Source organism: Myotis brandtii, unplaced genomic scaffold, assembly GCF_000412655.1.
Source record: "Myotis brandtii unplaced genomic scaffold, ASM41265v1 scaffold89, whole genome shotgun sequence".
NCBI lineage: Eukaryota > Metazoa > Chordata > Mammalia > Chiroptera > Vespertilionidae > Myotis > Myotis brandtii.
In genome coordinates, this window is record NW_005371645.1 from 3,333,005 (window position 1) to 3,348,957 (window position 15,953).

At 41.9% G+C, this 15,953-nt stretch overlaps 1 protein-coding gene across 2 annotated transcripts in view; it reads left to right on the forward strand.

Annotated features, from left to right (window-relative positions):
- GXYLT2 (glucoside xylosyltransferase 2) overlaps positions 1-15,953 on the forward strand; it is a 229,219-nt gene that overhangs the window by 134,985 nt on the left and 78,281 nt on the right. For both annotated transcript variants that reach the window (XM_014532412.1, XM_014532413.1), the window contains 2 exons: positions 7,254-7,505; positions 8,868-8,991. In XM_014532412.1, the coding sequence (XP_014387898.1) occupies positions 7,254-7,505; positions 8,868-8,991 (376 nt within the window). The remainder of the gene's footprint in view (positions 1-7,253; positions 7,506-8,867; positions 8,992-15,953) is intronic.

Sequence of the window (15,953 nt, forward strand, 5' to 3'; positions counted from 1 at the left end):
AATATAATAGTAATCATGTTATTTGCAGATTTTTAATATTTCCTACAACTTTTGTGATATCCTACTATGTTAGTACAGTTTTGCTAATATTATTATACTTAAAATCATTTTTTAAATATTAATGTGTATTGCATGTAATATTATTATATTTAAGGTCATTAAAAAAATCTATGGGACACAGTGAAAGCAGTCCTGAGAGGGACATTCACAGCACTACAGGCTTACCCCCCCAAAACAAGAAAAACTGATAATAAATTATCTAATCCTACAACCTAAGGAATTATAAAGAGAGCAACAAGAAAAGCCCAGAGTAAGCAGAAGGAAGGATATAATAAAGATCAGAGAGGAAATACATGACATAGAGACAAAAACAACAAAAACAAAAATACAAAAGATCAATAAAACCAAGAGCTGGTTCTTTGAAAGGATACACAAGATTGATGAACCTCTAGCCAGGCTCACCAAGAAGCAGAGAGAGAGGATCCAAATAAACAAAATCAGAAATGAAAGAGGTGAAGTAACAACAGACCTGACAGAAATACAAAGGATTGTAAAAAAAAAAAATACTATGAATAACTCTATTCCAACAAACTGGACAACCGAGATGAAATGACACATTTCTAGAAAAATACAATTTTCTAAAACTCAATCAGAAAGAATAAAAAAAAATATGAATAGGCAGTTAACTATGGAGGAAATTGAAGCAGTAATCAAAAACTTCCAGCAAACAAAAGCCCTGGTCCAGACAGCTTCAAAGGGGAGTTTTACCAAACATTCAAAGAATAAAACTGCCCCTCCTCAGACTATTCAAAAAAATTCAAGAGGAAGGCACACTTCCAAGCTCCTTCTATGAAGCCAGCATCACCCTGATCCCAAAACCAGATAAAATCACTGAAAGAAAGAGAATTACAGGCCATTACCCCTGATGAATATAGATGCTAAAATTCTCAACAAAATTCTAGTAAATCAGATCCAGCAGTACATCAGGAAGATCATACACTATGACTAAGTGGGATTTATTCTGGGGATGTAAGGGGTGTACAATATCCACAAATCAATAAGCCTGATACATCACATAAAAATTGAGAGATAAAAATCACTAATCATATCAATCAATGCAGAAAAAGCATTGAATAAAATCCAACACCTTTTCTTGATAAAAACTCTCACCAAAGTAGGAATAGAAAGATCATACCTCAATATAATTAAAGCCTTATATGACAAATCTACAGCCAATATCGTACTCAATTGGCAAAATCTAAAACCATTTCCCCTAAGAACAGGAACAAGACAGGGATGCCCACTTTCACCACTCCTGTTCGACATAGTACTGGAAGTGCAAGCCATAACGATTAGGCAAGAAGAAATAAAAGGCATCCGAATTGGAAAAGAAGAAGTAAAACTGTCCTTATTCACTGATGACATGGTATTGTACATAGAAAACCCCAAAGACTCCATAAAAAATCTACTAAATTTAATAAATGAATTCAGTGATGTAGCAGGATACAAAATTAACACCCAGAAATCTATGGCATTTTTTATATACCAACAATGAACTTACAGAAAGAGAAACTAAAAAATAATCCCATTTACCATTGCAACAAAAAATTAAGATACCTAGGAATAAACTTAATTAAGGAGGTAAAAGAGCTGTCCTTGGAAAATTGCAGGACTTTGAAAAAAGAGATAGAGGAAGATATAAACAAGTGGAAGAATATATCATGTTCATGGATTGGTAGAATCAACATCATAAAAATTTCCATACTACCCAAAGCAATCTATAGATTCAATGCAATCCCTATTAAAATACCAACAGCATATTGCACAAATCTCGAACAAACTCTCCAAAAATTTATATGGAATTAAAAAAAACAACACCTGGAATTGCCACAGCAATCTTGAGAAAAAATAACAATGTTGGAGGGATCACAATACCAGACATCAGGTTATTATACAAAGCCACTGTTCTCAAAACAGCATGGTACTGGTGCAAGAACAGATATATAGACCAATGGAACAGAACAGAGAACCCAAAAATCAACCCAAACCAGTATGCTCAATTGATATCTGACAAAAGAGACAAGAGCATATAATGGAGTCAAGACAGCCTCTTCAATAAATGGTGTTGGGAAAATTGGACAGATCCTACCAAAATATGAAACTAGACCACCAACCTATACCATACACACAAAAAAACTCAAAATGGATAAAAGACTTCAACATAAAATGGGAAACCATACAAATCTTAGAAGAACACATAGGCAGCAAAATATTAGCTATAGCTCATAGCAGTATGTTGACTGACACATCTCCTACGACAATGAAAACTAAGGAGGAAATAAACAAATGGGACTAAATCAAAATAAAAAGTTTTTGCACAGCAAAAGAAACCATCAACAAAACAAGAAAACCCACTGCATGGGAGAACATATTTGCCAATGTGACATATGATAAGGGTTTAGTCTCCAAAATTTATAGGGAACTCATACAACTTAACAAAAGGAAGATAAATAATCCAATAAAAAAAAATGGGCAGAGGACCAAAATAGATACTTTTCGAAACTGGACATATGGAAGGCCAAGAGACACATGAAAACATGCTCAAAGTCATTAATCATCCGAGAGATGCAAATCAAGGCGACAATGAGGTACCATCTCACACTTACCAGAATGGCTATCAGCAACAAATCAACAAACGACAACTACTGGAGAGGATGTGGAGAAAAAGGAACCCTCGTGCACTGCTGGTGGGAATGCAGACTGGTGCAGCCACTGTAGAGAACAGTATGGAGTTTCCTCAGAAAATTAACAATGGAACTCCCATTTGACCCAGTGATCCCACTCCTAGAAATATATCCCAAAAAAACAGAAACACCAATCAGAATAAAACATATGCATCCCTATGTTCACAGCAGCACAATTTACAATAGCGAAGATTTGGAAACAGCCTCAGTGCCCATCAGTGGATTACAAAGCTGTGGTTATATCTACACAATGGAATACTATGCTGCTGTAAAACAGAAAGAGCTGTTACCATTTGCAACAGCATGGATGGACCTGGAGAGCATTATGCTAAGCGAAATAAGACAGTCAGAAAAAGATAAGTATCACATGATCCCACTCATTTGTGGACTATAATGAACAACATAAACTGATGAACAAAAACAGATCCAGAAACACAGATTCATTGAACAGACTGTCAAACCTCAGAGGGAAGGTAGGGGAGGGTGAGCATGACGGGGGATTGGGGAGAGATAAGAGATCAATGCTTATATGTAATTGTGTGCATATAAGCATAACCAATGGACACAGACAATGGGGGGTGTGACGGCTGGGGCTGGGGCGGGGGGTGAGGGCAAGCTGGGAGAGGACAATGGGGAGAGAGGACATATGTAATGCTTTCTACAATAAAAAAATTTTTTTGAAAATGTAAAAATGCATGTATTCTTTGACTAAGGAATTACATTTTAATGAATTTATCCTAAAGATACACTCATATGTGTTTGAAATGAATTAATATGAGGTTTTTCATTGTGACATTGTAATAAAAAAGCTTGAGAAACACCTAAGTGTTCTACAGTAGATAACTAGATAAATTTTGGTAGATCCACACAATGGAATACTGTACAGGAATAAAAAATAATAAATGAAATTTTTATTTGCTGATATTAAAAGTCCTTCTACATTTATTTTTTTTATTTTTAAAAATAAAACAAATGAGCCCGGCCAGTGTTGCTCAGTGATTGAGCATCAACCTATGCACTAGGAGGTCACAGTTAGATTCCTTATCAGGGTACATGCCCAGGTTGGGGGCTCCATCCCAATGTGGGGTGTGCAGGAAGCAGCCAGTCAATGATTCTCTCTCATCATTGATGTTTCTATCTCTCCCTTCCTCTCTGAAATCAATAAAAATATATTTTAAAAATAAAACAAATGAGATGACAATATCATGTATGCTATCATTTGTAGCATAAAAGAGGAATTGTATATGCCTAGTTATTTATTCTTATACTAGAGGCCCAGTGCACAAAATTCATGCACTGGTAGGGTCCCTAGAGGCTGTCAGCTACCAGATGGGGCCTCCCTCCCTTCCCTTGGCCAGCCCCGCCCCCTGGTCAAACTCCCAGACAACTCCTGGTCGAGGGGACAGTTTTCATACTATGCTTATATAGGATGCACAAAAGGTCTCTGGCACAACTCTGAGCAATTCAATAACATTGGCTACCTCTGTGGAGGGGACCTGGTAACAGAGGACAAAGAAGAATAACTTGTCAGGAAATTTACTTTAATATACTTATGCCACACTATGTGATTAAAAATTTTCCGAAAAAGACACTCATTTTGCTGTTTTTTATAATAGTAAAAAAGAGGAGCAATCTGCATGTCACAGAATAGGATATTGGTGGGATAAAATTGTACACTAAGACTGTTCTGATATTATACAGTCTGGGGCAACTTGTGTTTTTCTCTGTTGATTAAAGGTATTGCCTGTAGCTTCATGATGGAATCCTGCAGAACTTGTAGTTTTCCTTTTCAAGACCTTCTTCAAGTGTGTCTGTTTTCTTTTTTGTTTTAAAGAGGGATGGCAACAAATTTATTTTATTGCAGAAAGTAATAATAATAACAACAACAATAATGTAAGGCCGCCCTGACCAGTTTGGCTCAGTGGATAGAGCGTCAGCCTGTGGACTCAAGGGTCCCAGGTTCGATTCCAGTCAAGGGCATGTACCTTGGTTGTGGGCACATCCCCAGTAGGGCGTGTGCAGGAGGCAGCTGATCGATGTTTCTCTCTCATCAATGTTTCTAACTCTCTATTTCTCTCCCATCCTCTCTGTAAAAAATCAATAAAATATATTTTTAAAAAATAATGTAAGGCCAAGAAAAATTAAATTAATCAATCCCATTGACTTTAAATTTTTGGAGCAGATGTCTGCACAACCCTTAATTGATTAAAACATCAATGTTATATATTTTTATTCAGAACTTATTGGCTAATCAGTCATGATGACAAATATATACTAGCTCACATGAGTGGGAATAGTTTTCTCTCTGATTCAGTTTCTAAATTAGCTTTTTCTCTGGAACACCATGCAGTCTCTTATTTCCTTAAACACATTCTAGGAAGTGACTTTATCTTTCTATAATTTATTAGCCAAAATCCAGCAGTCATTAGCATATTTCACACATGAATTTAAATAGAGAACTTTTCTGTGCTTTATTGTTCCTTTTCAATAAAATAAATTGGCAGCATGTTGAGTACTTGGGATGGGTCTTGCACATGCAAGACCTCATAATTGTATTTACATGTGACACCGAATTAGTATTATAACATGAGTTTACTAGTACTTGTGTAGAGCCCGCCTTTCCTCGACAGCACTCTGTAGTTGTGCTTTAAAATAGTCAGCAGACTAATGCTCCTCCATGGCAAGGTGGTTCCATTTCCTTGGAAAAATAGAGGAAAAAGAAAGGCTGGTGTGTTTTTTAAGTTTGTGTCCTCAATTAAAGCATTTATCCTAATTGTGAATTATTAAAATGGATGTCAACATAATCTTTTACAAAATGGTAGATGATGATTATTTTTCATTTTATTAATTTGTAATATCTATTCCTCTAGTCGATGAGAAAGATAAATCCGGTGGCTAATCAAGTGAGCTTTTAAATTATTCAAGAATGAAGCCTCTGTGGCATGTCATCTGCACCTGCTCCTCGGGATTACATATTGGGGATCCCAATGAAGGGTTGCCTTTGTCAACTGTCGTAACAAACGGCTCTTCATAGTACAGACTGGTGGCTTAATTAGCAAAACTTATTTTTTCAGGGTTCAGGAGCCTGGAAGCCTGAAGTCTGGTGCCAGCATGGCTGGGTTCTGGAGAGCCCCCTGTTTTGCTTACAGAAGGCTGCCTTCCTCTTGTGTTGTCACATGGTGAAGAGAGAGGACACGCTCTCTGGTAAGGGTTGAACTTTCAAAGGAATGAAAACAGCAGCAAATTACTGTGGCTTGGTTTTTTCCAACCTCCATTAAGGCTGCTTATCTTTCTCTCTTAGTTTTTTTTCTTGGAACAGTTAGATCTCTGTTGTCTCTTAAAAGGTCACGATCCGGTCATAAGGGCTTTGTCCTCCTCACCTCATCTAATCCTAATGACTGCCCACGTCCCATCTCCAAGGTCCATCACATGGAGGGGGCGGTGTTGGGGCTTTAATATATGAATTTTGGAAAGACACAGGCATTCTATCTATAACAAGGGCTGTGATGGTGTTAGGATGATGTTGGGCCAGGGATCCAGGAGGATTCAAATCCTTCTTTGGTTTAATCTACCACTAAATTTGGGGAACAGGGGCAAAGCAAGGCAGATTACACGGTTACTAATGAAAGCTTTGTAGTCTAGAGCCCCCGTGCAAACTCTGGTAGATATGCAGTTAGCAAAGGAGAACTCATTTACTAAGTGTTTTGCTTGAATGACCTGCAACAGAGGGTAACAAATCATAGCCTATGAGCCAAGAGTGGCTTTTACATTTCCCATGTTGAAAATTCAAAAGAAGATTTTGTAAGATTTGGAAATTATATGAAATTCAAATTTCATATAATGTGTTATTAGAACAAATAATAAGGTTTTGTTAGAATACAGCCATACTCATTTGTTTATACATTGTCGATGGATGCTTTCGTGCTGCAATGGCAGAGTTGCATGGGTTCAAAAGAGCCTAAAATATTTACTCTCTGGCCCTTTAGAGAAAAAGTTTGCCTGTTCCCAAGTCTAAATCTTGGCTCAAAATATATTTCAAAAAGATGCAGAGCCATACCCATCAACACTAGAAACAAATGGATCCGGAGACAGAATATTTACTCCAAAGCATGGCGCGAGCTGGTTTTGAGACTGTCCACTTCAAGTTGTGTAATGCCAGACCTAACTGTTCCAAGAAGAGAAAAACAGATGGCCTTATGGGAGAAGGGAAGAAGACAGAGCCACAGTAATTTGCTGATGTTTTCATTCCTTTGGAAGTTCAGCCTTTACCAAGTAGAATCCTGGGCCCTGAAATGGGACCAATCTAGATCAAGATCTTCCTTTGAGTCTTTACCCCTTGATTGATACTTACCATTCAAGTCAAAGGAGATGGAGGTATGGGAGCTAAGAGTGGTACCCTTTCTAAAACTCAACCTTAATTGATGAAAATCGGTGGCATTATTGAAATCAGGCCACTTCCTTTGTCCCTGACTTGTTTTCTCCCTCCTCCCCTTCCCTGTCACACACAAGGTGATTTTAAAGGATGTGGACTCGCTCCTCTACGTGGACACTGACGTTCTCTTTCTGAGACCCGTCGACGACATCTGGAAGCTCCTGCGGCAGTTTAACTCCACCCAGCTTGCAGCCATGGCCCCTGAGCATGAAATCCCCAAGATCGGCTGGTACAGCCGCTTTGCTCAGCACCCTTTTTATGGCTCCGCGGGAGTTAATTCGGGAGTCATGCTAATGAATTTAACTCGTATAAGAAGTGCCCGGTTCAAGGTAAGGAAGTACTTTATTTTCCTTGTTTAAAATTTGGAATTTTGTCTTTTCCGGAGAGTCAGTGTGCTGATTTGGAAATCGACAAGTAAGGATGGAAGGAGCCAGGGAACGGTGTTTGGAGAATTGTGGGATATTTGTCTGCTCAGGAAAAGCCCAGGGGGTAATTGAATCTAAAGCTTCAGCGGAGTTTCCCTTCAGGACTATTGCGCTCATTTCTGAGTCCTGTCATGTTTGAACTCGGAGTGTATCCAGTGCTTCAAAAACCCTTGGGGACTGTCCTTGGAATCGCCGCAGGGTATATTTGCCTACGTACACAGATATTTGTACAAGGCTGTACATGGTCTCATTTTTTATCCCAGCAAATAATGGGAACGTTCCTAACTGAACATAAATAGAGAACTAGTCAAAAATAATCCTCCTATTAAAAAGAATTAGGTAGCCCTAGCCGGTTTTGCTTAGTGGATAGTGTCAGCCTGCAGACCAAAGGGTCCCGGGTTCGATTCCAGTCAAGGGCATGTACCTGGGTTGCAGGCTCATCTCCACCCCAGGCCCTAGTCAGGGCTCGTGCAGGAGGCAACCAATCAATGTGTTTCTCTTACTTTGATGTTTCTCTCTGTCTTTCCCTCTCTCTTCCACTCTCTCTAAAAATCGATGGAAAAATATCCTTGGGTGAGGGTTAACAACAACAAAACAAAACAAAAAAAAAGAGAATTAGGTAAATCTATAAATAAGATAAATAAGATCTCTAAACAGTATTAAGTGAAAAAAATTAAAATAGAACAGAGCATGATATTGTAGGGTATGATTCCTTTTATGACTTAGAAATTTCCAGAAAAACACCTAAGAGACTATTAATTGTTAATTGTGGATACTTCTAGGGAAAGTGGAAATGGGAATTGTAGGAGGATGGAGGAAGAGTACTTTTAGTGTATTTTAGATCTTTGTATGCTGTTTGAATATTTAGTCTGTGAATGTGTTGCTTTTATTTGTTAAATTAAATTATTATTTTAAGACAAGAAATGTGTGTTTTTCCTTAAGCTGCCGTAATGCTGTTATTCCTATTCTGCTCCTTCACTGCAGAGGTCAGGATGAAGCATGAGAAAGAGGTTCATTCTGGGGCCTGATTTTCTAAGTAGAAATCATGTCCCAACTACCAGTTCCTGGACCATCTAGTGTCCATGGGCACATTTACAACCCTGCCATCCACAGCCTTGTTTCGCTTTGTGCTGTGCCTTGAAGTCAGCAGGACCTCTCCTCTATTTGCTTTTGGGGGGAGAGGGGCCCAGTCCCTCTACGTTGTTTCTCAGTGGACAAGATGGATTTTCTTTGCTTCAGCTGCTCCGATGGTTTCCTCTTTTCCAGAACAGCATGATTCCAACAGGGTTGGCTTGGGAGGACATGCTGTACCCTCTATACCAGAAGTACAAGAATGCCATCACGTGGGGAGACCAGGATTTATTAAATATTATTTTTTACTTCAATCCAGGTAGGTTGTTTTTCCAGAATGTCATTTGTATGGGAGTGTACCCACCTCACCCCATAGAGACGTTCCAGCCAGGTCTATCCTGAGAGCATGAGCTGTGTCTGCGTCCCCTCCCCACCCAGCTGGCTCAAGAGCCCCTGGGATCTCTTGGAGGTGGGTCTTTGTACTGCTGACACAAAGACCAAATGATAAAACCTCCAACACTGGATCCATTTTTTGAGAATCTCTCTTATATTTTGCCAGCACAATTCTTCTGAGAAGTACAGTCAAAATTAATGGGAGGCACTGAACTAAATGAAAACGTTATCATCTAGGCATGAGACCCTCTTCACCTGAACAATGTCTGGATTGAAGGGAATGGATTCTTGGGATCCTTAAAGGAAAGTGACTTATTCAAGGGTAAAAGAGCCTGAATAAGGACTCCGGTTCCCAAATCCCTTTCGTTTTCATTTGGGGCAAAGGGAAATTCTTTTTATATTGTTATATCCATGATATTGTGGAGTTGAGGGGGGGAGAGAGACAAACATTTCTGGTCTATGTTTTTATTTTGACATTTAAAACTAACAACATTTCCTTTTAAAGACTTCAACCTCTGGTTGCAAATCACCCTGGACCCACCTGCTATGTACCTTTATTTTCTTTAACAAAACCCTGGAATAAAACCTTTGAATCAAAAAGGATCAAATGCAAGGGGGGCGGGGGGCAGAAGCAGGTGGATACAGTTTCTGGGAAAGATACCCACTGCTCATTCATTAGACAAAGGGAAGATGTTGCCATTCACTTGGGACCTTTCCGTCCATTGCACTCTGATAATCACAGGGATTTTCAAGTCCGCATCTTCTGCTTTTTCTTGTTCAGCACATTTCATCTTTTTTTCTAGGGTAAGGTTCTTGACTGCAAATAAAAGGCCTCTGGAGTTAGTCTAAATGCAAAGGGCACTTTAAAAGAAAATCAAACTGCTGTCCCATGGAAACAGGGCAGACAGGCCAGCAGACTCAGCCAGAACCTGAAACAGGAAAGAGAAATGATGGGGAACCAGGTTGGACTTTCTCCCACTCAGGCTGGTTTTTCCTCTTTTAAAACTCATTCTCTGCTCCTCAGACCTCAAAGCAAAGTACCGAGGTTTCAAACTCCAGGTCCAGCCCCACGTAAAGACTAACTGATCCCAACCCCAAAGCCCAGGGAGAGATCTGTTGGTTCCAGCGCAGCCAGTTAGGCCAAGCATGGAGCTGAGGGATCATGGCTGACGTTGATTATGTGCTAATGTCAGGTGCTGGTCTCAGCATTATCTTCTTTAACCCTCACAGCAACCCTGAGAATGTAAAGGCAAAACTACCGAGTGAAAGATGATTCGTATGACAGCTAATGAGCGCGGGAGCACGGCATGAGCCCAGGACGCTCAGCTCCAGCCCTATGTATCCGGGGAGGAGTTTTTGGAGAGGGGAATCTGAGAGAGCTGGGCAGATACCCCACAGTGGATATCTCTGCTGCATTATTTCTGTTCTTTCAATATTGCATTTTCCTTTCTGCTGAGTGGCTAAAACTGTCTTCCATAATCCTAATCTGTTCGAATTCCTAAACTGAGGAATTTAAATAATCTGCCAAGTTGCCTCCCCAGATACCCTCTGAGCCTATTGCAGATTGTTCAAGGGTGTGACTAGAAGTAAACAATCCTCAAAGGGAGTCACAGCAACCTTGTGATTACAGACGAGCCCCTTGTCTTTATTTTATTTTTTTCCTTTATTTTATTTTATTTTATTTTATTTTATTTTATTTTATTTTATTTATTTTTATTTTATTTTATTTATTTTCCCCCATTACCTTCTTGTCTTTCTTTTAGGCTGAAAACCAGCTGAGTAAATGCCTTCCTCACTACCCCTCTTAGATCCATTGAATACAAGAATAAAGTAAAGTTTCCTGGCTTTAGATTAGTATTAGGTAACTCCTTGATTTTTTTTCTTTTGGTATGTGTTGCCTGCATTTAATCTGCTATTTTATACTTTATTCAAGAATTTTATTAAACATGAAGTCTTTGACCCAGTCGGTGTAATTCAGTGGTTGAGCAGCTATCTATGAATCAGGAGGTCCCAGTAGAATTCCTGCTGGGTTTTGGGCTCAATCCCCAGTTGGGGCATTAAGGAAGCAGCCAATCAATAATTCTCTCTCATCATTGATGTTTCAATCTCTCCCTCCCTCTTCCTTCCTCTCTGAAATGAATAAAAATATTTTTATAAACAAACAAACAAACAAACAAACAAACATGAGGTCTTTGAACTGAAATCAGTGCTATCCATCACAGTGAACGGTTTTTCTTTGTTTCTATTGGCTGTGAGCACTTTCTATAAACTTGAACAAACTGCATTTTAAAAGAAGATTTTTTCACCTCTATCCCTGGCAAGGAGAGACAGAGGAAAGATTGGCCCTGACACCAGAGATAAGCATGCTTATTACTATGGTTCTTTGGGTTGCCACAGGTGAAGCAATGCACGCAAAATGGAACATATATCTAGATATCATTATCATAGATATCCTGTAGCCAATGGTATCACTATTATAATGTGTTTAAAAGTCATTAGCTACAAAGGGGTTTTAGAACTCGTGCTGTAATTAGATGCAGGCCTGTGGGTAGGTGATTGCAGTGCTGGGTGACAGGCTGGTACAAGAGGAGACAGCTGAAGCCCATGGAGGGCACACAGGTAGGTCAGTCTACAGGTCGTTTCCTGACAGGTGAGCTAAGGCAGCTTCTTCAAGGGGTGGAAGACTGAGCTCACATCTTAACCAGGGAAATTTGAGTGCAAGAGCAGAATCCCATAGAAAGGTAAAAATGACAAGAATAGAAAGGAACTCTGTAGAAAGATGTGCTTGGATTAATGCCCCGAGGCTGCAAGGAAAAGAAACTCCACTCCCCAAGGGTGCAGGGAGACCAGGAGCACATGGATCGGATCATGCTGGTCATCATGAGAACAAGTTCTGGAAGCTGCTAAGGCCAAAGCTGATTTTTTCATCCCTGATGACCTCTGTCATTTTGCTTCTCTCCATGCCCCTCTGATTCTATTTTACCATTTAGAAAGTGTTAACGTAAAATCCATTGAAACCTGTAAAGAAATTTTGTGAGTTTATTTGAGCGAAACTGTCGACATATGCCAGGAAGCAGAACCTCAACGAGTTGAGATAATGCTCCGGAGATCGGAGGGTTACATCTGTATTTATACATTGCAATCAAAGGAAGGGACGGATGTAGGTGGGTTACATGAAATTCACTGGTGATAGACTAGAGAGGTGGGAGAAAGCAAAGGGGGTGGGGAGGAACCCCTGGGATTGGATAAAAAGTAAAATGATAGACACATACTTAGGTGGGTGCAGGAACAATTAACATGATAATGAAGGAATTTGTGACATCTGTCCTGGCGCCCAGCACATTAGGTTGTGCCCCAGGGTCTCCAGAAAAAGGGAAGTTACAAGTTACCCAGACATTTCAAAGTATATGTTATTATAGATGCAAAAAGGCAGAGGCTCAGTTAAGGTAAAGGTTGACCTTGTCAGTGAAGATACCGGCCTAGGAGGTGACTGCCCACCATAACTGCTTTAGTTAAAGTTTAATTTCAGACCATCCTTTGTGGTGACTTCAGGTCTCTGAGTCTGCAAGACCGCCATGCAGGCACTTCCCTGAGCCTGTCAGGTTAGCACATGGCCCCTTTCGTCCACACAAGCATTCTCTATTTGCACATGGCCCAACTCTGAAGCTGTGTTGAACAATCTTACAAGCCCAAATCAATTATGCTGTTTCCTATGTTTTCTAATTCAAGTTTTTAGAGTCAGAAAGAGAGAGAGAGAGAGAGAGAGAGAGAGAGAGAGAGAGATTGGCTGTCTCAGCCTGTGAATTGATTCCCAGCTTAACTTTGAATCAGTTCTTTTTGGATAGAGATACCACTAGTGATCTGGCCATCAGGGGCCAAAGAAGCAAGGGTATGTGGCATTTCTCTCTCTCTCAAACATGACCACCTAGGTCTGTCTCTGCTTTGAGGCAATTTTTAGAAAAATGGGCTGTGAGCAGATAAGGAAATGAAATTAGCCAAGTATAGAGGACAAGGTAGTGCATCCAACCAGGATAGAAACAGTGGGGTTCTGCTCACAGGGAGAGAGAAGAGCTGAAGTGCCCCATGGAGTATATAGATTGTCTGTAAGTTCAATATGATAGCAGGAAATTAGGAGAGTTTACTGGGGCCACAGGGAGCAGGACACATAGTCACATGGAACATGTCTCTTCAGTGGCCTTGTCAGGGCCTTGTTCTTATACTGCCAGTGATCACTGGAGCTCTGCACTTGAGTGTGCAATCATATTGTATACTCACTCCACCAAAAGCACCCAGCAATTGGCAGGTATGAGTGTGTTGTTGGGGGAGGGGTTGACAGGCTCAATTATTTGGTATTAACATTGTTTGGGGAAACTGGTAACAAATCATTGTTCTGGGAATCTGGGAAGTTCATGAGCTCTGATATAAAACACAAACATGAAGATTGTAGGGTCCTCATGAAGAGTCTGTGTCTACTTTTGTCTTTCTCAGCATCAAGTTTAATGCCTTAAATAGAGTTGGTCTTCAGAATTGTTGGTTGGTTGAATGAATGGAATTAAGATAATGGAGTGAAAGAGGGTAGTAGATGGAAGAGAAAGACTACAGCAAGGAAAGTGAGAGGAAAGGAAAGTGGGGAGAGAAAGGAGAGTAAGGAGAATGATGCTGATGGCAGAGGAAGGTATGTGGTTTCATTCACTCATTCCTTCAGCAGATTTCTTGAGCACCTGCTATGTGCCAGCCATGTGGTTAGGCACTAGGGATATGGCAGCAGACAGAATAGGCAAAGTGCTGTTTTCATAAAGCCTACTTTTTATTGGAAGAGGTAGACTTCCAAAGAATAACAACTAGTCATTCAAAATTACAAATTGTGATAAATGCTATGAAGGAAACAAATGAGGGATTGAAAAAAAGACTATCAGTGCTGAAAGGAGAGGAGAACTTTAGATTGTGTGATCAAAAAGTAAATCTTTGAAGAATTAATTGTCCTTTTCTGGAACAAAGGTGCATTCAGGGAAATGGAAGAAGAGTAGGCAGGGTAAGCAAAACATATTAACAAAATGAAACAAAACAGCCTCTGTTCTGTTGATACAGTGTAGTAACTAAGCAGCAAGCTTGTTTGACTGTGAAGTTAAAATAATCAGGCAGAATCTATTCCATAACCATAGAGACCCCAAGACTTTGAAATAATCAGACGTGTAAGCGACAGTAAATTCATACAATACTTTGCAAGTAGTTAGGAGGCTCTGGAAATGAATTTAGACGTCTGAAAGGATCACAAAGGGATTTCAGAACCATAGACGGTCAGTTAATGAAGTTAATGATGAGTTGCTTTTTATTTTATTTACTACAGGCCTGGCACATTAAATTCATGAGCGGGTACGGTCCCTAGGCCTAGCCTGTGATCAGGGCCACCTTTCCTGGCTGCCAGCAGCCAACCCCCACCCCCCGCCACCCACCCACCCTTGGTTGCCCATTTGCCATCGGGGAATCGGAGCCTGCCGGCTTTCGGGAGGGACCAGGAGGTGGTTGGTGCACCTCACAGGACTGGTCAAACGGATGTTCTGGTCATTTCGCCATTCTGTCGATTTGCATATTACTCTTTTATATATATAGACTAGGGGCCCAGTGCACGAATTCATGCACCTAGAAAGGAACTGTGGGCTGTGAGGCTGCAGTGGGCACCGGGTGAATCTGGCTGGGCCCATCCTCCGCACCCCTGCCCAGCCCCTCCCGCTATGGCCCCCAGTCCTCTATCTGCCAGCAGCCCCGGTCCTGCCGCTCCCACATGCTGATGGTGCCGGCCCTGCGTGCACTCGCTGACAGCGCCAGCAGCAATTGCCCCTCAGGAGCCAGGTGTGGTGGGGGGGGGGGCGGTGGAAAAGCCCTCAGAGGCGATCGGCTGGCAGCTGCTGTTTGCACCTGCTGATGGCGCTGAGTGATCGGGACTGGCGCCAGGCACTGGCAGCAACTCTGATGGTGGTTGCGGGTGTGAGTGGAGCTGGCGCCGGCAGCAGGTGTGAGCGCCAGGCAGGGCCATGGCACACGGGAGCAAAGAATTTTCAGTAACCACCAGAGGCTCACCCCGATGACAGTGACTGGCACCCTGCCTTGGTCTGGCACCCCTGCTCTCCTGCTCCACCATCCCACTACAGTCAACTCCCGCCATGTTCTGTACACGCCCCCTGTGGTCAGCACACGTCATAGCGACCAGTTGTTCCATTGTTTGGTTGTTCCGGTTGTTCTGCTGTTTGGTCTATTTGCATATTAGCCTTTTATTATATAAGACTAGGGGCCCGGTGCACGAAATTCGTGCACGGGGAAGGAGGGGTCCCTCAGCCCGATCTGCACCCTCTCTAATCTGGGAGCCCTCAGGGGATGTCCTACTGACGGCTTAGACCTGCTCCCCATGGTCCTCTGCTCTCTGCGGACCTGTCTGCTTGACGCCACCATAGGCCCTGGTGTCTGCTCTCTGTAGGGGACTGCCTGTCCTTCACCGCTGGGGTCAGGGGCAAGCAGCGCCCTGCTGTCTTCTCTCTGGCTCGCCACCGCAGGGGCAAGCAGGGCCCTGGTGTCTGCTCTCTGTGGGGGCCCTGCAAGGGACTGCTTGCCCCTCGCTGCCACGGACAGTGGCAAGCAGGGCCCTGCTGTCTGCTCACTCGCTGCAGGGGACGTTCCCGCCCCGTTCCTGGCCCCTTGGGTGTGCGCCAGCTTGGAGTGCCTGGGTCCTGGGGATGTTCCCACCCCAACCCCGGCCACTTGGCACCTGCAAGCGTAGGCCCGGCATTCCGGACTTCGGCCACTCTGGGCCTATGCACGGGCCTACAGGCTCAGAGTGGCCTGGCTCCAGAGGACGCCTGTCCCTGTGACAGGGCTGTGGCCAGTTTCCCCTCC